General features: G+C 39.2%; 1 protein-coding gene across 1 annotated transcript in view; it reads left to right on the top strand.

The window, feature by feature from the left end:
* The first annotated feature begins 1120 nt into the window (after positions 1–1120).
* The window catches only part of DBX2 (developing brain homeobox 2), a 37341-nt gene continuing 11215 nt past the window's right edge, over positions 1121–27246 (top strand). The window contains exons 1-2 of the mRNA XM_017888793.1: positions 1121–1678; positions 15983–16078. Of these exons, the coding sequence (XP_017744282.1) occupies positions 1276–1678; positions 15983–16078 (499 nt within the window). The 5' untranslated portion in view covers positions 1121–1275. The remainder of the gene's footprint in view (positions 1679–15982; positions 16079–27246) is intronic.

Below are 27246 nucleotides of genomic sequence, written 5' to 3'. Positions count from 1 at the left end.
CACCCACCCACCCGTGCTTTTCATCTGTCCAGTTCCCACTTAGCAAACTGTTAATACATCTTAAAATACTTAAATTTTCAGAGTAAAAAAAAAAAGAGCAGCTGTAATCCTAAGTAACGCAGTGTTTTCATCCCCGTCTCCCTGCAGAGACATACCCAACTACCAGTGTCTAGGAGGACCTGGTGGTGGTTTTTTCCCTCTTGGTTTTGGACCCAAACATCTGTCATTTGGCATTTAACCAATGCCGACTACGAGCTCTTTCTCTAGATCAAAAAGTATTAGCTCCTCCCTTCTGGAGTGAAGAAGCTGTAGGCACCTCTCACCACAATCCTTAAAACACATCTTATTAAAAGGTGACCGGAAATGAGTCACTGGAAACAGAAATTTCTTAAAAGATCTCTGAGAAAAACACATCTCCTTCCCCCTTACAACATAAGGGCCTCATTTAATATGCAAACAACCCACTCTTTGAGAGGTAACTTTTCAACTGCGGCACAGCTGCAACAGTCTCGGTGATACCCTTCCACTGACCCTGATAACAGCCCTTCCAGCCACTAGCGACTCCGTTTGCTTCCCCTGGAAACCCATCAGTTGCTGAAGTGACAACCAACACCGGAATGCTAGGGTTCGCCCAACAGGTAGTATGCGGAGGCGCCCCAGACGCCAGGGCGTTCCCCCCACCCCCACCCCGCCCTCCGGGCGCTCCACGCCGGCGTCCACCTGACCCCGCACCTGGGGGATTGCGCGAGCTCCAGCGAGAGTGCCAAGGCTCTGCACGGCCGCGGGAAGGAGGCGAGCGCTCCCGATTCACGTCGCTTCCATGCCCACCTCCTCCCACTACGAGTCCCCTCCCCTTGCCACAGCACTGCCCTTATTGTTGGCCGCGTCTGTCACTTTGTGGGACTGGTGACATGAATGGATGGGCTGGACACACCTTCAGTCCTTTCAGAAAAAAAACAAACCAGAAAAAACCGTCCAGGTCTGCATAGAGAGGGGGAAAGACTCCCCCCGACGCTCCCAGAGCCTAAGCCGTTGGCCAGAGAAACTCACAGCTTCCCCCTCCCACACTCACTCCTCCCATCCCTTAAAAAAACGCCCAACGCAAATAAATAATATCGTTCCAAGCCCGCCGCCGTCCCGGGCGGCCTCTTCTCCCCGCTCGGCTCGGCACGCTCCAGCCCTGCGGCAGGCGGCGACCAGAAGCTGCGGCTCCTTGTGCGGTGCGGCGCGCGAGGGCGAGAGGCGGGCGCGCAACAGGCCAGCCGGCGCCGCACTATGCTCCCCAGCGCGGTGGCAGCCCACGCCGGTGCGTACTGGGACGTGGTGGCTTCCTCCGCTCTCCTCAACCTCCCCGCTGCGCCCGGCTTTGGCAACCTGGGCAAGAGTTTCCTGATTGAGAACTTGCTGCGGGTCGGGGGTGCCCCGACGCCCGGGCTGCAGCCGCCCTCGCCCCACGGCCCGGCGACCGCCCTGGCCACCGCGGGCGCGCAACTCCGGCCCCTGCCCGCCAGCCCGGTTCCCCTAAAGCTGTGCCCCGCAGCCGAACAAGTTAGCCCCGCCGGGGCGCCCTACGGTACGCGGTGGGCTTTTCAAGTGCTCAGTCCCTCTATGGACAGTGCCAGGCTGCCGGGCCGGGCTCCGGGGGACCGAGACTGTACATTCCAGCCTTCAGCGCCAGGTGAGCCAGCTCTCCCCTCCCTCCCCAGCCGCGACCGTGTCCCCGGGCCGGGCTGTCCCGGGATCTGGCAGCGCCGGCGGTGCGCACTGTGCCCGGGGAGCGCCGGTTTGGGACCTTCCTGGAGCATTTCAAGCTTTAGTGGAGATGCCACTTTGGGAGTCGGGGGCCCAGGCGGAGGCGCACCACTTTCTGTGATTCTTTTTTGCCTCATCCCACCCATTCCATTCCACCAGCTTCCTTGCCGTTCCCTTCTTTCAACAGGTGGTAGGGCTCCTTAAGTTTTTGGCCTTAACTGGGAAACTCTGAAGGTTCTTCGGCCTGCCTGTATCAGTCTCAAGAGGTTTCACCAAGTTCAACATTTCTAACCCGCCCGCTCTTGTGCCCCGGGCTGCACGACACCAGCTCTCAGAAAAGTTATTGACAGGGAGAGCTTTGCGCGGCCCAACTTGGGGAGATTTTGCCACTCAAACTGTTAGGATTGTCGGGATAGGTCGGGAACGCGCGCAACGATCTTTGGAAGGAGAGTTGCGCAAAGTTCTGGCTTTCTCCACTCTTAAATTTTGGATCACGTTAGGCGCAAAGAAATGAAGGCCGGCTTTTTCTTCGTGCTGAGCTGAAAAACAGCTGAATTGGCAACTGGAATAGGAAGTTCGCCAATAAATAAGAATTTACCGAAAGAAGGGCAGTTTGGGTTTATTTTAAGCACCATATTAAACCTAAATAGTGGGACTGGGAAGAAGGATGCTGACAATTTAGTCAACTATTAGCTAAAGCTTATGTGGGGCTCCCTGAAATTGTCAGTGATAAAAGGGAAAAAGCCTCTTAGAGACTCAGAAACTGAGATCCAATTGGATTTTTTTTTTTTTTTTTTTTGGCTGCGTCCTTAAACGATCTTAACTCATTCTTTTAATCCCGATGGGTTTGTCCAGAATGACTAATAGACGCTTTTTCAGCAGTTTCCATTGTCCCAGCAAACTGCCGGATCAAATTTATTGCTAATGGCTTTATAGAATTTAACATGTTTAGAACCTGTCCTAGTCTTTCAGTTTGAAATGGTTACTAACAGAATGGAACAAATGTAACTATATAAACACCGGTCTCATTCACTTAGTGTAAAACCTAAATGCTAGGGAGCCTTTTTTGCACCCTGAAAGAGGAACAAACAGTTAAGGCAAAGTTTATGGAAATTTGGGCCTGTCTGTTCTTTTGAAGTATTAGAAAAATTAGGCATAAAGCAGGTTCACTTGGACAAGAGTTAATAAATTATGTTTCATAAAAATAACATTTTCCAGAAAATTTGTTGATTTGCATAACTTTTGGTGGCTTGTTTGTGTTGATAGAAATTATCTTTCAAGGATTCCTACGCTGTTTCTAATCGTAATTGTCTCAGCCATGAAAAGGTATTTAATTTTAACCTTTGCAGATTTTACAGATTACATTTAAATAAAATAAATGCAAGTCAAGTGCAGTTATTTCAATAACCCTCAAAAATAATTTACCGCATCTATTTATTTATTTCAAAATATTGCAACTAAAGGTTAAAAGTTTTCATAACTACATTTTTTATATTCAAGAACATATTCATTCTTGTACACGTATTAAAGTGTCCAATTGCAAACATTGTTTTTGGAATAATTACGAGGGTTGTAAGAATTTTTATTCCCTTTTGAAGTATTCTAATACAGTTTAAGCATGTGTTTTTTCAAATATTTTATTCAATACTCATTGAAGAGATGATGTTGTAGATTAATTTTCACTTTGAACGAACAACCTTGGGTTTTTTAAAAAAAGATATTTTCTTGTAAGAAAACATTAGGTTCTGAAACTAGAAAACATCTAAAGAAGAGAACCTAAAATTCATGAATTTGACCCCACAAATTATGCTGCTTTAAACGCAGAATTTATATTGTATTTATTTTTATAATTGGATAAAGAATATAGTTTTCTGAACATTGCCCCAGTTTTATTTAAATTACAGATTCTTGCCTTACCAAATGTGGGAATTATTTTATGGAGTGTACAATTATAAAATTATAATGGAGTGCCAACAATTTTTTTTTTCTATCAGGTGGAAATTAGGTGAGGATGAAATAGTGATTTGGTGTTCTGGGGGAGAGCATAAGAGTTGGAGTTTTCGGGAAGATAATACTATATTTTTCTGAAATGTTGTCGAACAACCAGTTCTGATCCTTTAGACACTAACTTGGGAGTGGACCACAAAATCTGATTTTAGTAATTTCTGCATGTTGACTGCCCGCTTTTTTCCCAGCCTCAATTTGTTGAGTGCACCACATCTAAATTTGAATAAGAAAGCCTCAGAGTTATTTCTAAGTTCATTGGTGAAATATACCACCGTTTAACTGCGGGATTTCTGCTTCTGCATGCATTTTGTTTCATTATTTTCATTATTTTGTTACCTACTTTAAATATACCATATATTTCATTCATTCAGCACATGCTTACTGAGTGTCTCCCATGTATCAGGCTCTGTTCTAGGCCATTGGCATAATCAGTTAACAAAACAGATGACTGTCTTGGCCCTTGTAGAGCTTACATTCCATGTTCTGTACTGCTTTATAGGTTAGCAGCCATTTTCAAAACAGCTCCCTTAATCCTCCTAGTAAGCTAATGGGATGGCTATGGGGATTCCAGTTGTTTTTCTCAATGATTATTTCATTTGCTCATTTTGTTTTTGTCCAAAGTATCACTTTAATCATCTATGAAATTGTGAAAGAGAAAAAATTACTCCAAATCTTCAGACTCCTACCTTAGGTTAGTCTTTCATTGACTAGAAGAAAATAATGAGGGCCAATTGGATCACCAATTACATAGTATCACAATAATAAATCAAATTGTGATTTTGTTCCTCAGCCCATAATGGAAGAAATTAGCTTTCCCTTTCCTCTTGTTATGAAATATATTTGAAAGGTGGTGACAGTTAAACACGGTAACACAAATTTACAGCTCATGGATGAAAGTAGAGTTGTCAGTGCTTCATCCCTGAAAATTGTTAAGTTTGAGTATTTACAGCAAGAAAAGTCACACTCTATAGCTATATGTTGTCGAGTTGTTTATGTAGAATAGTTTTAAAACTTTAAAAATCAAAGGACTCAGGGCTAGGGAGGGGCACATTTAGGGCAATATTGGATAGCAAATAGGTTCTCCTGCAGGGCTTATATCTGAAAAAAGAAAAAATGTCATGAATCTATTATAGTTTATTAGTGGAAACCAGGAGGTTTTTGGAGTAAACTCTGATTATCAGACATCCTTCCTCAGAAGTTTTCCTATGCCATTATTTGTGACAATATTTGGAAAATATTATGCCTGATAAAAATATTCATGTCTTTGTATATAAAAGAGGGCCTGAAAATGTAAAATGCCAAAATATTTAAATTCTCCTGGCTACAGAATGATATCAGTTTTCCAATTGGTGGTTATGCCATCAGTTCTCTTCAAAATAAGTGGAACAAATAGTCTTGCTTGTTAATAACATTTGTTATTTTAAGCATTTTAGAAAATGTTTGACATAAAAATAATTTCCTGAATATAATTTCCTTTATTGTTTATTAAATCTATTCTTGTGCTGCATATGAAAGGACTGGAAAGCAAATGTTCATTCTGGATAGGTGAGTTGAACTGCAAAAAGTAGTTTTGCCAAGTAAGTCATTCTGTGTAGTAAAGAAATAAAAGAGCATTAGTACTTTTTTTTTCTGGCATCCAGTTAGGATTGTTTCTGACCATCAATACTTAATGTGCACTCTAGTTTTCTTGTTTGTCTCCCAATCCTAGGTACTGTTTACCCATTGATTGTTGACTGTCTGAAACTATTCACACTTATGTCTGGTGCTGCAAATGGTAATTTTTTCCTCCACTGAGATACACTGAAAGTGTGAAATAAAATGGCCTCTCTTACAGTTTAGGCACCTAGGGGAGGGAGAAAAGGGATTTGTGCTTAAGGTGGGGATTCCAGTCTAAGACTTTGTGACCTTATTTTTTAAGCCTGAGTTTGAGCTTTCTGTTGCTGACACTGTGATTTAGATTCGTTTTGACAAATTAAAATCATAGAATTTTGAGTGTTGATGATGCTGATTCAGAACCAGGATGACAAAAGGGGATTCCGAATGGGATAGTGATGGGACCCATGCTAGTGGTTCTTTGCTGAGGCCATCACTCCAGTCATCCTTTGGTGGAATTTTTTGAGAATGCCAGAACCATATTCTTTCTATGTCTATATATTTTTCTGTAATCTGCTCAACATACCTTTTTATTTAAAATTAACATATTAATAACTTTTACCTAGTTCGTGAGTAATCAGCTCTGTGGTCCCTAAGTTGATAAACACCTTCAGGTTCAAGGAGAAGTTCTTGCAGTGGATAAAATAAAAGAGACGATTAGAATCAATATCTCTATCTCTCTTCTGCCCCAACACATGTTTCTCTTCTCTTCTTTGCTGTAACAACAAGCAAATTTCAATCTGGTAATATGAACTGAAACTCTTGAAGTTTAATAGTAAAACAGGAGTACATGGAGCAGGGCAAATAAGAATGTTTTAGAACTTTCCACTTAGCTCCCTTCCTTTAGGGATTTGAGGGTTATTTTAAGAGGTACGATGGTTTGAATGCCCGTAAATCTACATATGGACTTACGTAGAATTAAATGTAGAATTTAGAGTGTTCAGGGTTATGCTACATAAAGTCAAAAGGATGCCGTATGTTTTGGGCAATTTAAAGGGATTGCTGAGATCGCACCACTGCACTCCAGCCTGGGTGACAGAGCAAGACTCTGTCTCAAAAAAAAAAAAAAAAAAAGGGGGGGGGGATTGTCAAGGGTGATTTTATTTATGTTTGTTTGCCATGGATGTGTTTCCAAGGTTTATATTGGAACCTAAGCTGTGCTTAGACTCCATGGTAGTCCTCTTTGGGTGTGCCACCTCCTTCCTGTTCTTGGTGACCACTAGATGTCTTTTTGCTGTAAGAAGATATTTTATGGTTAGATTTGCTGCTGAACAATGAGAAAAACGGTAGCAACTTAAAAGTGAAGGACCTAACATCCATGCATAATTTCTGTTTAATCGTTGTGTTCATAAAATCCTTTGAGATTCTTTGCTATGAAAGTTTATACAGAAATGAAATTGTTATTTAAACTATTTAAAGAAAGTGTGCTTATATTAGGGTGGGCGTTAAATGCAAAGATCTTTTGAGGATCTTGCTTTGCAACCCTTAATACAGTGTTTGTCTATTTAATTTTCGGTTAGAAGAAGCTCTAAGTAAAGTTTTTCTTAATTAGAATAGTTTTTCTTTATATGTACAATGAAAGGACACAAGTTTTAAGTCAGTTGAAGTAACTAAGTTTTCATTCAAATACACCTGGAGTCTGTCAGGAATAAAAAGGCAAGTTGTAAAATGAAACTATGATTTTTATCTAGGAATGCTTGTTAGAATCCTCATTTTAGACTTCATTAGATCATGTTTCTATTTTATACTCTCTTAGTAAGAAATTGGATTTTTGCCTTAACATATAACATACTTACCAGGCCCTTGTATTTTATTCCAAAATATTTTATTTTACTTTCAGTAATGTTTCCACTTTTAATGAAATCTCTCTCTCTCATTCTTTTTAGCCTCCGGTCAATACTTAACTTGGCAATGCTGAGTGATTCATCACTCTATATAAAGTTACCATAGCTGATTTCATTTTTAATAGCATGATTCATTTTGTCAACCAGCTATTAGTTGAGAATATTTCAGGGGCACAGTTTTGTGAGGTATGTGAACAGTCAACTTAAGGTACTAAAATTCTCTCTGAAGTCAAAGATCAAAAGCCTATAGGAGTTTTAGACTTTTAGAACTGAAGCATTCAGGAAAAGGAAAGGAAGACAGAAAAAAACTTGGGTCTTTTGTAAAATTGCTGACTATTTTAATGCCTTCTTGTTTATAAATACTCCCCAGATGAACCAGGTTTTTCACTTTTCTTTCACATGTTCAGGGACCATGCCATAACAACCTTAATTTTTTGTTAACTCTAAGCACCATCAGAAATAGAATATACAATATATAGATTTCTACAAGGCCTCTTGAAAAGACTCAAAATTTCTTGTTCTTTAAAACTTTATCTCTATTATTTTTAAAATTAAAATATGGGAAGGAGTCAGTAAGTCATTCTTTGAGAAAATTTATGTACATTAAAAAAGGAATAAAACTGTGACTGCTGGCAAGTTTTTAATAGATAACCTAGGGCTGGATTGAGTTTAGGTGTATTGAATAAGTTTTGTGGTTATATCGGGTCTGAAACAAAAAAGACCATCTGATTGTTTAAAGCTAGAACAGAATAACACCTATTTGTTTACATATTTCCTATAGCTGCTTTTCTATTGAATAGTCATAATGGAGACTGTGTAGCTCACAAACCGTAAAGTATTTACTATCATGCTTTTTATAATATAAGTACGCCAGTGCTTGTTCTCACGTGTAAATGGCAAATTGGTTAAATTTAAAACTACCTATAGCTCTCTGAACATTCCTGTATTTAAGTCTAGATTCAAGGTCTTCAGATTACTGATTCTGTAACCATAAGGAATTCATATAACCTCACAGAGCCTCTCTTTCTTCATTTCAAAATGTGAACAGTGGTGGACTCAGCATTTGACTTTAAAGCACATACCTTAAAAACCCACTGGTAAGATACAGGAAAAGATGTGCAGGACTCCTTCCCACCATTTCACCATAAGCAAAATATTGGTAAAAGGGATATTGTTGTATGAGAAGCCATCCCAAAACTCAGTGGCTTAAAGAACAATTTGTTATTTTCTCTTACAGTTTTGTGGGTTGACTGGGCTCAGCTGGGTGGTTCTCAGAATCTTGAGTGATGTTAGATGTCAACTGGGACTAAAGTCATGGGAAGGTTTGACTGGGCTGGATGTCCAAGATGACTACTCACATGGCTGGCACTGATGCCATCTGTTTACTGGGTGCTCAAGTGGAGCTGTTTATTGCAGCATTCATACTTGGGCTCTCCAAGTTTCTTGGCCTTTTTATAGCAGAGTGGCTGGGTTCTGAAAGGGAGAACACCAAGAGCACACATTCCAAAAACCCATGTGGCTTTGGAACTTTGGACATTCTGGTACTTCCAACACTAGGTCATATGAAGTCTTGCAGTTTCTTATGACTTAGTCTTGGAAGTGACATTCTGGAACTTCATAAGACTTAGTTGTAGAAGTTTCAGAATGTCTTATCTGCCATATCTCTTGGTTAAGCAAGTCACCAAGGCCATTCCAACTTCAAGGGAAGAAGAAATAGACCCCACCTCTCAGTGGGAGGAGTACCAAATAATTTGTGATCATTTAAAATCTGTCCCAGGATGAAATCAAGATAACCAGTATCAGATGCATTTCCTGCTAGGTCTATCTTCTGTTGGAGTAGACCAGTGCAGGAATTAATCACACAGAGTACTATAGCCGGGAGATCAGGGAGCCTTCACAAAGGCTTGTAGTAGTCTCTTCTGTGACATAGACTTTATAATAAAAAGAGCAAGGAATCTCCTCAACTTTAGATCATTTTTTCAGAGCGGTCTAATTGAGACTCCCTGAGGGTAAGGCAGCAGAGGTGATGACCCTGGGCACCGGTGATGGTCACAATGAACCAGCGTCCCACAGCTGGAGGGAAGCCAGACCCTGTCAACTTGTTGGTGTTGTGAGGATAGATAAGATGTTGCTGGAAGTGTTCACACAAATGCTTATCATCACCTGTTGCTACAGCACGTTGTTACTGCATAGCAGCTTTCCCTTTGGCCCTTCTTTTTTTTTTTTTGAGACGGAGTCTCGCTCTGTCGCCCAGGCTGGAGTGCAGTGGCCGGATCTCAGCTCACTGCAAGCTCCGCCTGCCGGGTTTACGCCATTCTCCTGCCTCAGCCTCCCGAGTGGCTGGGACTACAGGCGCCCGCCACCACACCCGGCTAGTTTTTGTATATTTTAGTAGAGACGGGGTTTCACCGTGTTAGCCAGGATGGTCTCAATCTCCTGACCTCGTGATCCGCCCATCTCGGCCTCCCAAAGTGCTGGGATTACAGGCTTGAGCCACTGCGCCCAGCCTGGCCCTTCTTTATTCCACTGCATCCCATCCACCACTGCCAGGTGAACTTTTCTCAAATGTAGTTTTCATCATGTCACCAAGCTACTCAGGAGAACTCAAATTATCCAATTTGACTACAGATGAAATGAAATTACCTAGTTTGGCCTTTAAGACCTTCATTCCATCAACTGCATTTAACTCTTCTAGCTACATTGCTTAATGTTCACCCCTTAAACCTTGTCCCAGTAGCCAGGCTGGTCTCCTTCACCTGCTCCATGTGTTAACACCATCCTTGCCTCTTTTCCTTTGTCCCAACCTTTTCTTTTTGGAATGGTTTCATTCTCTTCTTTTGCCCTTCCAAGTACTTTCCAAATCAAGACCCTGATTAAGATGTTTCTCCTGCTTAAAGCATTCTTTGAACAAGCCTTTCTTAAAATATCTTTTTGTTTTTATTCTGTATTTCAGTAGAAGTCTGGATAATACTGCTTTTTTTTTTTTTTTTTTTTTTTTTTTTTTTTTTTTTGAGGCGGAGTCTCGCTCTGTCACCAGGCTGAAGGGCAGTGACGCAATCTCAGCTCACTGCAAGCTCCGCTTCCCGGGTTCACCGCCATTCTCTCTGCCTCAGCATCACGAGTCGCTGGGACTACAGGCGCCGCCACGCGTGCCCGCTAACTTTTGTATTTTTAGTAGAGACGGGGTTTCACCGTGGTCTCGATCTCCTGACCTTGTGATCCTCCCTGCCTCCGGCCTCCCAGAAAGTGCTGGGATTACAGGCCAATACTGCTTTTTTATATGCTGTTTTAGTCTTGATCTCAGATTTATAGTACTAATGGCAAGAGGACAGGCTATTTTTATTGATTGTTACGATGGTGTCAGGTGTTTGTTTTATGTCTTTTCACGGTCTCATGCCTTGCGTGCTGATTATGGTATTAATCACCTACAAAGTGAATAAAATCTGTGGCGGGTGTCTCCAAGTCTAGCAAGACTGGGATTTAAGAGACAATTGGTGGGTTGGGGCACATTTCATTTCATTAACCAGCAGACTCAAATCTGTAAGTTACAGAATATTAAAAATATAAATTATCCAGGAAGGAAAACTCCTTTTCATCTATTGTAGTCCCGGCATACACAGTGCAGTGCTCAGCAGTTGACAAACAGAACAATACATACCTAATGTTGCCGTAAGGTTGAAAGGACAGAAGCAACAAATAGACACTGCATTCAATTTATCTTTCTCATGAGCCTGTACCAAAACATTAAGACCCTTTTGGTTTTTCTGGTCTTTTAAACCCTTTTGAGGGCAAAAAAGTGGGCTCCTCTTGTTTCTGATAAAACAAGAAAGGTAAAGGATGAATTTAACCTAACTGTTATGCTGGTGATTGAAGGCAAGGTTTGCAATTAGATCACATGAAATGAATTACTTTCAGATGTACTAAGATATTAAATAAAATCAACCCTCATTACGCTTAATTGATATTTCTTTGTTCTAACTACTCAAGACAGAATGTTTTGCTGTTTTTTGGAGTCCTTGCTTTGGGGTCCACCCCACCATAGACTTGTCCTGTTCAATTGTGTGGTTATTTGCCAAGTCCGGAAAGTTTAGATTTTTAACTTCTCAGTGGGGGCCATGTAACCCTGCATGTTGGAAGGAGGTCATTAAAACCATCCTTTTGGAATTATTTAACTTCTCATGTCATTATTATTTGTAATCAATTTTATTATTAAATTATTTAATTAATTATTCCTTAATTATTAAGTTTAATTAACTATTAATATATTTTATATAATATATTTTCTTAATTATTTACTTCCCTGTCATTCTTTCCTAGAGGGTTTTTTTTTCCCCCAGTGGTTGCCTTAGTAAGATACTTTGGAACTTTCTGTTATTTCTCCTCATCCTTCTTAAATGCAGTGGGCTCCTGAAATTTATTTGAAAGTTTTGTTAGTGGTCTTTAGTACTCTTCCTTCGAAATGTCAGTTCAAGTCGGTTAGTACCATAGTTTGTATTGCCAATAAGAATGTGGTTTCACACCATTTAGATTCCTGATGTTCTTCTGCTTTACTAAAGGAGAATGAAAAGAACAAAAAACAATTTAAAAAATTATTGTTTTCTAGAAAACAGAATTTCTCAGTAGCTAAACTTGTAACCTTGCTTGGCTATGGGATACTTGTATCACAGAACCATCTAGTCAGCTAAGTTAAAAAAATCAGTCCAGTTCACCATTAGGTTGGCTAGAAGTTCCCATCTTGAATAAACCTGCAAAATAAAAGGTATCTTGAATCTGTATCTTCAAATAAGTCATACGGAAAGTTCATGAAGTTTTCTCTGAATACATAATTTTAGTCATTTGGATTCAGACAGGCCCCAGTTTAGTTCCAAAAATTTTAAGTCATTTTGTTTGTCACTCATAACAGTTTCACACAGAAATTGGAAGCTTGATTGGTAGGTGTATCAGTCAGGGTTCTCTAGAGGAACAGAACTCATAGGATATATAGGCATATATATAAAGGGGAGTTTATTAAATATTAACACAAGATCATGAGGTCCCGCAATAGGACGCATGCAAGCTGAGGAGCAAGGAGAGTCAGTTCGAGTCCTGTAACTGAAGAACTTGGAGTCCAATGTTTGAGGGAAGGAAGCATGGGAGAAAGATGTAGCCTGGTAGGCTAGGCCAGTCTAGTCTTTTCACTTTTTTCTACCTGCTTTATATTCTAGGTGTTCTGGCAGCTGATTAGATGGTGCCCACCCAGCCTTTCCCAGCCTACTAACTCAAATGTTAATCTCCCTTGAAACACCCTCGCAGACAGACCCAGGATCAATACTTTGCATCCTTCAATCTAATCAAGTTGACACTCAGTATTAACCATCACAGTAGGATATAAAATTTGGAGTGTCTCAAGATGTTGTGTTAATATAAACTGACATCATGCTGTAGAACCTGACCTGTTTATATATTTTTCCAGAGGAAAGGCCATTTTTTTTCTTTCTCATGGAAATCTTGGGAGATGTGTCAGTTATCCAGGGTCAAGCTCTTATTGAATAACTAACTGGCAGAGTCATGGTGCATGAAATCTCTATCACTCATGGCTAGTAATTAATTATTATATTAAATCTTTATTGTTTTCTCATCCTTTTCCTTTTAATTTGCTGTGAGCGGTCATAATCACATTTCAGATGTGTTGAATGTTAATGAATCAATGAGATAGCATGTGTTAAATTTGTAGCTAGTCCAGTGCCTGATATATAGTAAGCACTCCTTAAATATTATCATTATAAATATTGTTCAGTGAGCCTACAGTTAATCATTTCTAACATGATAAATGATTAAGCAACTGCATCTAGATGGGACTGATCAGGTTTGAAATGCATTTTATATAGGATCAAATTACCTTTTCTACCTTTTTCAGAGCACCTTCCAAGTAGTTCTTAAGGGTTTACGGCACGTCTGTCAACTTGTCACTTTGTTTTCTTCAAAGCTGAGTTTCCTGTTTTGGTCATTACTTAAAAAATGTATATGGTTCACTAAAGTTAAAAGTGCTACATATATATATATATATGGTATGTATATAGGTATACCTTCAATGCAGTGCATTGTTTTAAATGGTGATTTCTTAAGACCATTCAGTGCTCCTGCAATCACATGCTCACTGGATTAGCATTTGACTTAGGTCAAAATAGGAACACATAAAAAAAAAAAAAGCACTTAATTGGAATTTTACAGTGATTTTCACATAAACCAGCTTAAACAAGATGTTTTGTGTATAGCAATCAGGAATTGACTTAAACTCATGTGTAAATATGTGTGTCAAAAAGATGATTTAAAATGGTGAAAAATTGTACACAATAGAATTTCAAGCCTGTCATGTCACAAAATGTGAAGAAGTCCAGTTCTTTAGTCAAAACTAGAATTGTTACTGTAGATTATGATTGATTTTTTTTGCAATTACAGATTTTGATACTGTCATTTTGATTACAGCTTTTATATATTAAGATAGGGTAATGTAGAGCAATATAAGAGATTGTTCAATTAAAATGGTTTTTCTGGTTAAATTCAGCATTAAGATCAGACATCTGCAAACCACATTTATCACTAAGAATTTAATTGATCATTTGAAACAAACACTTGATTTAATTGATCATTAAAACAAACACTTGATTCTTTAAAAGCCCAAGTATTTAAAAAATCTAAAAGCATTAATGTTAACAACTTCGCATTGTGTGCTAGGAAGAAAACTGCATTTATGATTAATCTGCAATTTGAAAGCACCCAGGACCCTGAAATACTATAATAATTCTTATTGGGAACTATACTTATTTTGATACATCCTTCACAGAAATTGTGAAAATAAACATGAACATAAACAACTTATCAGTTCATTAAAATACAAGTCTGAAATTACTGTGTTCTTCAAAAAGGTATGTAGTCATATGGAAACAATATTCACTGAATGTGATTAAGAAAAGGAAAGAAGTTGTCACTTGAATATGAAAGGAGAATCATAAAAATATTTATTTTCAAGTCATGTTTTAGATTTCAAGGTCATCAGTTATGAAAGACACCATGTTTTAGGATGGGTCAGGAAGCAGGGGAAGGATTAATTCTTGACCCTCATTCTTTCCCTAAGACCAGGGAAGTTTTCTGTTTGTTACTTTGGAAGACCATTTGCTCAATTACTAAAAAAGTTTTGACTGTTTAGAATGTGCTAGGCACTCTGTTGAGTGTGTCATGGTATGGGCAAGTGCCCACTTTAGGCAATCTCCACCTACAGTTATATTGTATTAAACACATTCTATGAAAGGACATGGTGTGTCTAAGGCACGTAACCAAAGCATGGCATACAGTAAGTGCTCAGTAATGGAGAGGAGTTATTCATGTTTTATCCTTTATAACTGTTGTCATCTACTGAGGAACAGAGTTTAGCTTAAAATGTTAACTTCAAAGGGGATGATTCATCATTTCTATGATGGTTTTATAGTCAAACTAATAGAACAACTTATACTAATGAGACTTCAAAATTTTTTTTTTTTTTTTTTTTTGAGACGGAGTCTTGCTCTGTCGCCCAGGCTGGAGTGCAGTGGCCGGATCTCAGCTCACTGCAAACTCCGCCTCCCGGGTTCACGCTATTCTCCTGCCTCAGCCTCTGGCGTAGCTGGGACTACAGACGCCCGCCACCTCGCCCGGCTAGTTTTTTTGTATTTTTTAGTAGAGACGGGGTTTCACCGTGTTAGCCAGGATGGTCTCGATCTCCTGACCTCGTGATCCACCCGTCTCGGCCTCTCAAAGTGCTGGGATTACAGGCTTGAGCCACCGCGCCCGGCCAAAAAATTTTTATAGAAGTTTTTAGTCACCAAAATGGATCTCTTTTTCATACTTTTGCACAGGAGTAATCATAAATAGTTCATGCGTCTCTCCTGAAAATTTTATGAGTGATTATTTTAATAAAACTATGCAGAGCAGAATTACACAGCAACTCATTATACTAGAAACACATATATCTTCAGGGTGACTAGATTTCTCTTGAGATAAGATGGGATTATTCTCAAATACTTTAAGTCACGTAAATGTGATCAGAAACACCACTTTTTGTTATGGAATCGCTCAGTAAATTTAGTCTTACCAACTTTGGAATCCAACTAACTATATGTTTCAAAGAACCATCTGAAATAAGCAAAGTGATATAAACTTTAAAAATTAAATGTAAGCACATAAGATTTAAATCGTTTCTTGGTAAGTAGGATATCTAGAGCTGTGCTATTTAATGTAACCCCTATTCGTATGAGTCTATTTAAATATAAGTGAATTTAGATTAAATATTCAGTTATTCATTATATTAGCTACATTTTAAGTGTACAGTAGCTATATGTGGGTAGCAGATACCATTTTGAACAATGCAGATGTAGACATTTCCAATAATCACAGATAGTTTTCTTGGACAGTGTTGCTCTAGGGTATTTTAAATAAAGGAATATTTGATGTTTACTGTTTACAATGATGACTGCACAGAAAATGATCTAAGAAGCTTGGTGTTTCATAGTCTCTTTGCGTCTTTCCACAACACCTCTCAAATCTTGATATTATTTAGCATGCTCTTTGACAAAGGCTACTTTACAACAACTTTAATTTCAAAACAAATTAAAACTAAGCAAAGTATTTACTCAATGACTTTTAGGAAACTGGAGTTTTGAATATTGTCTTAAAGAAATGGCTAATCAATGAGATCAATGCTTTCTCCACAGCACCTTCCAAACCTTTTCTTCTGAGCACCCCACCATTCTACTCAGCGTGCTGTGGTGGGTCCTGTCGGCGCACTGCATCCTCCGCTGCTTTTGCAAGTAAGTTTTTATGCTTCATCAGCAATGCCTCAGTTACTCTGTAAACGAAAGCTGCACGATTTAATGTGCTCTGGAAAACTAATTGGTAATGCAATGGCAAGGAGCTAATTCCTCACTAAAAATCACAGCAATCCTATTCAGGAGCTTTCCAGAGATTTATCAAACCTCAGCACACTGAGCAATTGTGAGCAGTTCTAATGGCATTGAAACCCAGGGCCGACACATCACCAAAAGCAACTTGTTTTCCATTTGATATAAAAGATCTCGGAGGGACCGGTTTGGCTTTTCTGAAATGTGTAGCAACACTCCTTTAAAGAAGAGGAAAAGGAAAGGAAGGAAGGCCAAAAGTTGTGCTGTGTAAAATTTCCATTCCGCTTAAAATGTAACACAGAAAGTCACTAAGTATCTTTGGAGAATAATTTAAAATTGTCAAGATCATGAGAGGAGATAAATCTCTCCTTTTTGGCAACTTGAAGGTAACCAACCAGAACTGTTGGAAATATTTTCAAGAGAACTCTTTTCTCCCAACATTATAAAAGCAAAATTTTAGTGGAGTCTGGGGGTGGAGTGGGAATGACAGGCTTTCGAAATCTTGCAGCGTGCACACACACACTCTCACAGGCAAAGGAAAAACACAGGCATAAAAGTAAAGTTCCCCTTGGTCTTGAGATTTCTGGGTCAGATGAGAATCTCTAGGCAGGGAATTTGAGTTTATGGTGAAGAGATCCAGTGGAGGGGTGCATTTCTTTCAGCTGCCCAAGAGAAAACACTTATTCAGCTTAACAGCTCTGTCAGGTGAAAAGTGAAATAAGAGTTGAGTCAGGCTCCTGTGCCGGACCCCATCACGGTTGAATTCAGATCCCTGCTGCCTCTGTGCATGTGTCTTGGGAATGGTTCAGGAAAGCAGTTGCTTGACAGAATAATTCCTGACAAGTGAGGCAGCAAATGCTGGCGGTTTAATGAGCTGCAGGCTCTGAGCATCTCTTTAGGGGGCTGATACTTTCCCACAGAGCACTTTACATGGCTGAGACCCGGCCACAATGGGTGACAGACCCGTGACCAATCGTCACTTTCACTCGACTCATCCACACACGACCTCACCACGATTTTTCACTCTGCAGATGAACTTTAGGAACCATTTCACATGGAAAAGGCTTGGGCAAGGGTCAGTTGCCCTTTTGTATGGTCATAAAGCAAGGCTCTGTGTGTCAGTCTTTTCTCCTGTCTCACATTCCAAGTGAATTTCTGGACACCATTTAAAACACTTGACTGAAAAATAAAGCAGTGAATGAAACTGACTTTTATAGACTCATTCTAGCTCATCTTCCCATATAACCCTGTCTACCTGAAAAGGGATTTAGTGGATGAGCTGAGTGTATACAGGGACTTGCTGAATACATAGGGCCCATTATCAATTGTGGGGATTGTTTATTAACCGGGACTGATACACTACTATTTTGGAAGTGACCTATTAATTGTCCATTTAACTAGAATGTATTGAATTCAAACAGAAAAATAGAAACCATGACTAAACCTTTTACTCGCTCCTTCAAGGTGGTCTCCTATGAGGACAATTGAAAACTCTTGTGCAAATTAAGGAGACATTTATCACCATATATGAGAGTATCAGGAAAAGACTTCTGGAGTAGAGACCTAAAACCCAAATATCTGGTACCGTATCATGGTGGCATCTCTGTGGAATTAAGTCTTCAGTGTTAGATTTCGGGAGTGGAGACCAAAAGAGGTCCCACACTTAGCTTCAGTTATTTCATCATGATATGATACTGGGTTTTTACTTCAGAAAATCTCTGGCAGTTCAGGTAAGTGGAAATGGACAAAAAATTCCATTTAACAGGTGGACAGACATTCATGTGCATGTGTGTGTGTGTGTGTGTGTACTTATTTTATAGGGACGTTTGAAGAGTCTCAAGCTATCAAAGTTTGGGCAGTTTACTAGATAGAAAAGAAAGGCTGGGCCAGTTCAATAAATAGAGCATGTAAGAGTAATGCTAAAGACATTTTCTAGATGACTTTATCTTCTCTGCTGCTTGAAAATTACTTTAAGCAGGTCTTATTTTCTCCATCTGCTTCCCAGTTTTCCTACTTTGTGCCTTTTGCATAACTCTTGTAAATTATAGTGTTTAACCCTAGAGGTTTATGAAGTCCTGTGTTTATCTTTTTCTTAAAAATAAATATACAATCTGAAAGTCAGTGCAGCTCTAATCAAGGATTGAAAATGATTCACTTGATTTGGCTTCATTTCTAAAGTTGGCATTTTAAAACAGTTTAGAGATCCCACAAGTGATTTTAATAAATGATAGTTTCTCATATTATTAGTTATAAGTCTAAAATGAATTTCATATTTTCTTATTTATAATGTTCATTTGTATTGGCAGCAAATAATAACATGGTAGAATTAAGCTGTCAATAAATAATTTTACATAAATAAGGTACAGTTAATAAGGTTTACATCTGTACAACAATTTTAATAAGACTTTACCAGTTTTCTTTTTTTCTTCTTTTTTAAATAATAAGAATGATTTTTATGCCCGGGTCTTTATATTATTTTCCATTGTACAAACAAAGGAAAGTGGACTGTTCAAATAAACTTGCATTAAGTTTCAGCTCAGCCAAAATTAGGTTTATATTGAAAAGTGTAATAATTGATTAAATCAATGGCCCTCATCATTGTTTCACAATATTGCTTCACTCTTTCCAAAAGATTAGGATCAGACCAGCCCATTTTTAACTATGCGAGTGAAGTATTATTTTAACTCTTTGCATGATTCATTTATTTAATATTGATTTAGTTTTTCTTGTGAACTTCTTAGATTTATGACTAACTTCTTGTTGCAATGTGGAAACGATCATTCATTCAATGGCCTTCTCACATATAGTAAATAGTTTAATAGGCTGTTAAACACAACACTTACAGTGGGGAAAAATTAAAAGGCAGTGCTAACAGTTCTCCCCTCACCCAAAGCAGTGTATGGAAAATCTTTGATATTACAACCACAAGGTTCTTTTCAAAATAACATATTTCTCAAATAACATGAAATGGAAAGTTGTGGAAATTATGTAAATAATGACTTTTAAAAAATTACTTAAAGTATAGGAATCTTAATGATGTAGACTAGCTAATTGAATTAATCAGATAATTGTTTTGTTTCGTCTTTGAGTACCCAACTTGAATTTGACCTTTGAATTTTATACCTTAAAAGACAAAGCTTAAATTTGGAGCAGCGTCATAAAAATTTGAGCCAGGAAAGTATTCTTCTGGGACAAACTGCTCTGCCTTTTGGGAGATGAGCTTATATTCTACATTTTAAGATAATTGTACTATCTTCTTCTTCTTGTTAAAACTTAAAAAAAAGTAATACACTCTCCAAGTTTGAATTTTTAGGATTGTGTTGAAAGCAGAAAGGAAGGGACATTATTTTTCTAATTGTGAATGTAGGTTGGTTCTATGAGTTTCATGGTCAAAGACGGGGAATGCTCTGATTAGTATTCTTACCACCTGTCCTGACTGTGTTCTCTTTTACTCCTCTCAGCTGGAGTGGCCAGTGGACTGAGGACACTGAGCAGGATCTGTGGAAATCTACAAAAGGTTGCATACAATTTTTAAATAGGGATTAATCTTAGCACCATAAGATCTTCAGAGGCATGCAGAATTTTTTTTCTAATATAAAAAGAAGGCTAATTATATTGCCTAAAACATAATCGAGTTTGTGCAATAAGTTGAATAGGTGTTGACTTCTCAAAAGTACAGGGAGGGCTGCTCCATAGATAAGTGGCATTCAGTCAATCAAGAACAATGTTTAAAGGGGTCAGAGACTCAAAGACAATGGATTTTCCAAGTTGATGGCTCTATTCAGCAGTTCTAGAGAGGCAGTGAAAGTATTGGAGTAACATTCCTGGAATGGAGTTCCTTTTCTCCCCAAATGTTCTTAAGCAGTTAAAGGGTGGGTGATGGGTGGGGGAGGGGAACTGCTTAGCAATATGGGGTGGTTGACTCTGATCTTGTCTATAGCCCTAGTTTGAGCATAACATGAAACCTAACAGGGCTACTTATAAAGTCCTGATTTTTGGTTTCCAAAAACAAGTGAAGAATAGGGGAGGGGGAGAATGGCTGAATAGAACAAAGCAGGAAAGCGTTGTACTGTCAGCTCAGTATGTGTCTACAAAATGATACAGGGTTTTTGGATTGTGCTTTTGGAAATAGACCATCCAGAACAAGAGACATCAGAGTGCTACTGGACTCTGAAATGGTCAGACTGCCTGCACCTGTTCAGTTCTGGAGGCCCACTTTAAAAGGTACATTGAACAAACTCTCATATGAAAACCAGGTTAAGAGGTATACAGCAACTTAAAATAGCGAAGACTCTGTATGACTAGTTAGGAATTTTGGGAAAAAAAATGAGTATTTTTGTCCTGGAGAAGAGAAATGCTAGGGAGAACATGAGAGTTTTCTTTTCTTTTCTTTTTTTTTTTTTTGAGACGGAGTCTCGCTCTGTTGCCCAGGCTGGAGTGAAGTGTCCGGATCTCAGCTCACTGCAAGCTCCGCCTCCCGGGTTTACACCATTCTCCTGCCTCAGCCTCCCAAGTAGCTGGGACTACAGGCACCCACCACCTCCCCTGGCTAGTTTTTTTGTATTTTTTTAGTAGAGACGGGGTTTCACCGTGTTAGCCAGGATGGTCTCGATCTCCTGACCTCGTGATCCGCCCGTCTCGGCCTCCCAAAGTGCTGGGATTACAGGCTTGAGCCACCGCGCCCAGCCTATGAGAGTTTTCTTTAACTCAGGTCTGCTGTATTCATATAGATATGAAGTGTAGAATTGGGACCAATGAGTGGAGTTTAGGGAAAGTTAATTTTTGGCTTGTTATCAGGGAATGATTTCTAGCAAATCAAGCTGTTTGATAAGTGTTACCATGTGGCACCCCCAAATACAAGATTATATAGAGACAGAAGGATAGACTTAATTTAAATCACATGTGGTTTTGGCATGCTGGTCTTTCTCTCCAACTTCAAACTGGCAAATTACCGTCTCCTCTCTCCCTCGTCTCTCTCATCTCGCTCTCTCTCTCTCTCCTCTCTCTCTCTCTCTCCCTTCCTCTCCCTCTCTACTGCTCTCCAGCCTCTCTCTCCCTCCTCTCCCTCCTCTCGCCTCTCTCTCTCTCTCTCTCTCTCTCACACACACACACACACACACACTTGAAAATAAGAAGGGTAAGGAAGCTCTTCATGGAAGAGAAGCCCCTGAAAGGTAGGAGGTAGAAAGTCTCAACTGTGAGGAATATTACAGCAGGAAAAGGTGAGCACACAGACAAGAAACATCCCCTATTTGAGGAAAACTGACTCCAGGAGGGAAAGACACAGACTCAAGGTTTGAAATGAGCTACTTTTGAGGAAATAGTTAATAGAGGCTGATGGTGTTGTAGCTAGCCTGTTGGAGAGGCCTGGATTAAACAAATGACCTCTTATCCCTTTCAGTTCTGAAAAGCTATTGAATCTATATAAAAGGATGAAAGAATTCTGTTTCTGAAAGTGTTATTGGTAGCCCCCGGCTTGAGTTATCCTGAAATAATCCTATTTTTTACTAAAAGCCTTGAGAGGTTTAGATTCAGTGGTGCTTCATAGACTTATGCTATTATTTTCCTTACAAAGTCGGGGATACCGGGTTATGAATTAGTTTTAATATGGAAAAACTGTAAACTTGGAAAGCAAATATTAAACAACATGGCTTGTTAGAAGTGGCCTTTGTATAGCACTCCTTGGCCTACCTCAGGGTAGCCCAGGTTGCAAGCAAAGGCTGGAACAGAACAGGAAACAGAGAGAAGGCCAGTGCCATGGCAGGTGCTGGAAACTATACTGGGGCAAAGAGCAGCACTGGACATGCATGATCCAGAAGCCTTTCTAGAGCTTCTCGAAGCAATAGGTGAAAAGATACAGGAGAAAGGAAGTGTCCCCGAATGGGATCAATGGTCCAGAGATTAACACGAGTTCTTTGTGAGTCTAAACATTACACACATTACTGGCCAGCTGTTCACAGTACAAGATACTTTTGAATTGCAATGGTAGATAGGCCAGAGCTGCAGCTATTTGCTCTTGGTCTGATGTTTAGAAAGTGACTGGATAAGGTCTCTCTTTGTTTGGTAGTGTTTGCTGGCTGCTACAGACACCATCGCCCTGTCTTCAGAGTTAAGTCATGTTTTCTGGAAGTTGAGGCAATAGAGAGAGGCAATGATAACCACTAGATTGTCCATTGCTGTGTTTCTGTTTCTCTGTCTCCCCCCACTTCCCCTCCACAGCATACCTCCATTTGTAGCACCCTTCACTGGGCCCTTCATACAGGGCTGCTGGGGAAGACGGTGATTAGGGAGCATGTCAGGATCCAGGGAATCATACCTTTGAAAAGTTTTCTATGCCGGGTCATTCTTTTTTTTTTTTTTTTTTTTTTTTTTTTTAAGATGGAGTCTTGCTCTGTCATCTAGCCGGGAGTGCAGTAGTGGCATGATCTTGGCTCACTGCAACCTCTGCCTCCCAGGTTCAAGCACTTCTCCCTGCCTCAGCCTCCTGAGTAGCTGGGATTATGGGCACACACCACCACGCCCGGCTAATTTTGGTATTTTTAGTAGAGACAGGGTTTCACCATGTTGGCCAGGCTGTTCTCAAACTCCTGACCTCAGGCAATCTGCCCACCTCGGCCTCCCGAAGTACTGGGATTACATGCATGAGCCACTGCACCCAGCCTATCCTGAGTCATTCTGCTATTTTAATGTGATTCTTCCCATTTCCCCACTTCTTTCCTTGCCCACTCGTACCTTTTGATGATCTTTCATGTAATTTGACAAAGGCATTGATTTGTCTCCCTCTGCTTTGATGTGTGACTTTAATTGCACAACTTAACTTTCTAGAACCTAGGTTTTTCCTGTAAACAATGGGGGAAGTAATTTCTTCTTCCAGGGATTGTTGTAAGGATTACATGACATAATGCATGTAGTTGGCACATATGTCAGCACATGTAAGCCCAAATATGTGTGGAAGCTGCATAATAATAATAATATCCTCGAACTGATAGAGACTGTAGCTCCTTGAATTGGTGACTCCAGCTTTTAAAGCCTAATTTCTGCTACATGCCTTGTTCTCCATGCCTGTTTCTTTTTATATTGTTTGTTTATTTTTGTTTACCTGGAAGTATCCATAAAAGTCAGACATTTGTCATAAATTTATGAATAGTTGGACATGTGTTTTGGAGACATAAAATTTAGGGGCTTATATGTATATTTAGAAGGTATGAAAGTGGTATGGGTTCATCAATGTGGTTTGTGGTTAGATCCAGAGATTGCCCATAAAAGACATGGGTGAGCCATGGGAAGGAGCATCAATGATGGTTTAGGAATAGCAGCATTGTCATATGCTTCTTGTAGGAACCACGTTACATCACTTTATGAGAACAAGCTTGATTTGTGTATTGAGGTCAGTGCTAAAAGAAACCAGACAACTAGTAAAGAAGGAAAAATTATAATGTTCTTTATTTTGGTGTTTTTTTTTTTTTTGCTTGTCTATTGGTTGAGTTCTTGTTTGTTATAGGGCACTGAAACTTGAGGACCAGACCCAGTAGTTAACCCTTTGATCCTTACAGCCACTCCAGGTCTCACCCTTCAAGATCAAGGGCTATTTTGGGTTGATGATGCCCCAAATGTTAATATATACTACAATGGTAAGAATAATTTATTTGTAGGCTTTCTTGTTGGGAATCTTTATCAGGGGAACCCACCCCCAATATTTCAATGTAGATTCTTTCTATTTTCCCAAAGTGTCGTCTGGCTGAGAAATAAAGAGAAAGAGTACAAAGAGAGGAATTTTACAGCTGGGCCTCCAGGGGTGACATCACATATCGGTAGGACCGTGATGCCTCCCTGAGCCGCAAAACCAGCAGGTTTTTATTAAGGACTTTAATAGGGGAGGGGATGTACGAACAGGGAGTAGGTCACAAAGATCACATGCTTCAAAGGGCAAAAGAGAGAGCAAAGATCACATGCTTCTGAGGACAATAAAGATCACAAGGCAAAGGGCAAAGCAAAGATCACAAGCAAAGGGTGAAATCAAAAACTCCTGAAGAGGGTCTGTGTTCAGCTGTGCATGCATTGTCTTGATAAACATCTTAAACAACCGAAAACAGAACTGGTCTGACCTCAAATTCACCAGGGTGGGGTTTTTTCCCCACTCTAATAAACCTGAGGATAGTGCAGGAGACCAGGGTGTATTTCAGTCCTTGTCTCAACTGCAGAAGACAGACACTCCCAGAGCGGCCATTTATAGACCTGCCCCCAGGAATGTATTCCTTTCCCAGGGTCTTAATTATTAATATTTCTTGCTAGGAAAAGAATTTAGCGATATCTTCCCTACTTGCAATCCATTTATAGGCTCTCTGCAAGAAGAAAAATATGGCTGTATTCTGCCCAACCTTGCAAGCAGTCAGACCTTATGGTTGTCTTCCCTTGTTCCCTGAAAATCGCTGTTATTCTGTTCTTTTTCAAAGTACACTGATTGCATATTGTTCAAACACAGGTTTTACAATCAATTTGTACAATAGTGGTCCTGAGGGGACCTACATTCTTAGCGTACAAAGATAACAGAATTAAGAGACTGAAGTAAAGACAGGCATAAGAAATTATAAGAGTATTATTTGGAACTGATACACTGTCTATGAAATCTTCACAATTTATGTTCATAGGTTAAAGTAAAGACAGGCTTAAGCAATTATAAAAGTATTAATTTTGGGAACCGATAAATGTCCATGAAATCTTCACATTTTATGTTCCTCTGCTGCGGCTCCAGCCGGTCCCTCCGTTTGGGGTCCCTGACTTCCCGCAACAAATCTTTTCTTTACTTAAAACAACTTGTTAGGGAAACCTATGGGTTGCTACTAAAAGTTTTAGGGGCATTTATATGAGTTTTATTTCCTTGCTATTTTATTTTAACTTGTAGATCTTGGTGAAGAAGAGCCAAAATGAATAGAATCTTGAGCCTTACTTATACAAATTCTACTTAGAAAAAAAAGGGTACATATTTTTTCCATTACCATAAATTTGTTTTAGACTCCGTATATAGACATAAAAGGTTTTTTTTTTTTTTTTTTTTTTTTTTTTTTTTTACTCAGAGGACATTTGCCTTTCTAAAATGCTAGGTTGGTTATGTCCTTCTTGAAAGGCTTCCCTTGATAAGTTATAACCTAAACTTGTTTCAGGCATCCTTGACCCTAATCTGTCTTTCCAGCTTTTCTCCTGTGTTCTTTCCAGTCATACCCTGCAATCCAGAAATACTAGGTTGTGTGAGATTCTTAGGTCTGCCATGTTTCACACTTGTCTTCACCTGGCTTCATGCCTCTGCAAATGCTAATTCCTCTACCTGCCTTTCCCTCATGTGCCAGCAAGAGGAATTGCTGTTCTTCTAGGTGCTGCTCTCTCTTAGGACCTACTTTGTTGACCATCCTAATTCAGTGGCTTCTTATCTGGTGCACTAATGCCTTCTGTGCTGTGGTCTCATCCCACTGTATTGTGGCTGTATTCTTTTTGGACTTTTCCTTATCAACTGTGAACACCTTAAGGATGGATTTGGATTAATCTTTGATTATTGCTCAACAACAACTCGGTAACTGACAGGTTATTCCCAAAAAGGTTGCTACAATGCTTGCCTGTTTTCATTAGAAAATAGAACCAAACTTAAAACATAGACAGTGGAAATGAATTATTTGTCCAGAATTCTATAATGCAATGACACAATTTTGTGTTTACTTTTGTCTTTTCCATTTTTTCTCTGCATTTTTGCTTAGTTGTGAACATAATATGTATCTTAAATATCATACTTTTAAAAATCATAGTGTAGGTACTTTCTTTGCTGCTGCCTAATCTTCATAGTTCTCATCTTTAATGATTCATTTAAATTTTACCAAGTGGATAATTTACATATGCATTTCTTCACCAGTGGATAGGTATTTTTTCTCCTAATTTTTAATACTTATTGCTGTAATATTTATGTGTTGGATACATTTAGAAATTAAGAATGCCAGAGTGCAGAGGAAAGAGCCACTGATTTGAATTCAGAAGATCTTGGTGCCAGCTTTGTTCCATGTCCTTTGTGTGTCTTTGGACCTTGACTGCTCTGAACACTTCTTCATCTATAGTGAGGGATATCTGTGGCATATGATTCTTGTAAAGATCAAATAAAATCCAACAATGGGAAGCAAAGTAGATTTGTGGGATCCTTAATGTGAGCTAAGCGCTGAAATTTTGCTATCTTATTTCATTGAATCTTGGGAGCAGCCTTATAAAATCAGCTGGAAGAGACTGAATAACTTACTTTAAGACATGTGTGTAAGGGCTGAGATCCAAACCAAGAAATGTTCAGAGAAGAAACACACTTAGGAAAAGATGCACATATTGAGATATTCAGAATATTTTTATTATTGATCAATATTTCATAAAACTGCTTAAATCTCTGATAAAGAATAGTGAATCTAGTTGTCAAAGTCTGACTTCAAGATATGATCTTGGTATGAGACAGGCCAAAAGAATTAGTGATGTAACAGGGGAAATAACCAACATCCTATGTGAAGATGAATGGAGGGGCATCAATGAAAGTAGAGCTTTATAGAGAATTGGGCTTGATGACATCTCAAGGTTATGGCAATTCAAAGAAGATACAGAGTTACAGAGCTGGAAGGAAAGAGGGAGAAGTTAGTGGTTCATTTTGCAGAGTGAGGATGAATTGTAATGAGATGTAACCTAGGGCTTAGCCAGGAGATGTTTGTAACCTTTTAGACAAATAGAAAAGGAAGCTGTCACATTGTAGAAGCCAAATTGACAAGATTTGTTGTCATTTTCTTTCTAAAATACGAATCAGATAATGCCAGTATTGTGTAGGGTTGGTACATTTATTGTGGTATGTCTCCTGGGTTTGAAACCCTAGCTTTGTGACCTTGAACAAAGTAACTTAACCTTCCTAAGTTTCATTTTATTTCTGTAAAATGGAGAGAGTAATAGTAGCATTCATGCCATAGATTCAATGTGAGAATTAAATGAAATAATGGATGTCAGTGGCTTAACACAAAGTAATCATTAATAGTGGTGTTCAGTGTATGTTTATTATTATTATTATTATTATT

The sequence above is a fragment of the Rhinopithecus bieti genome, unplaced genomic scaffold (genome assembly GCF_001698545.2).
Source record: "Rhinopithecus bieti isolate Rb0 unplaced genomic scaffold, ASM169854v2 scaffold_17653, whole genome shotgun sequence".
Taxonomy (NCBI): Eukaryota; Metazoa; Chordata; class Mammalia; order Primates; family Cercopithecidae; genus Rhinopithecus; species Rhinopithecus bieti.
Note: the sequence above shows the minus strand (reverse complement) of the source record. Positions and strands in the feature narration are given on the sequence as shown.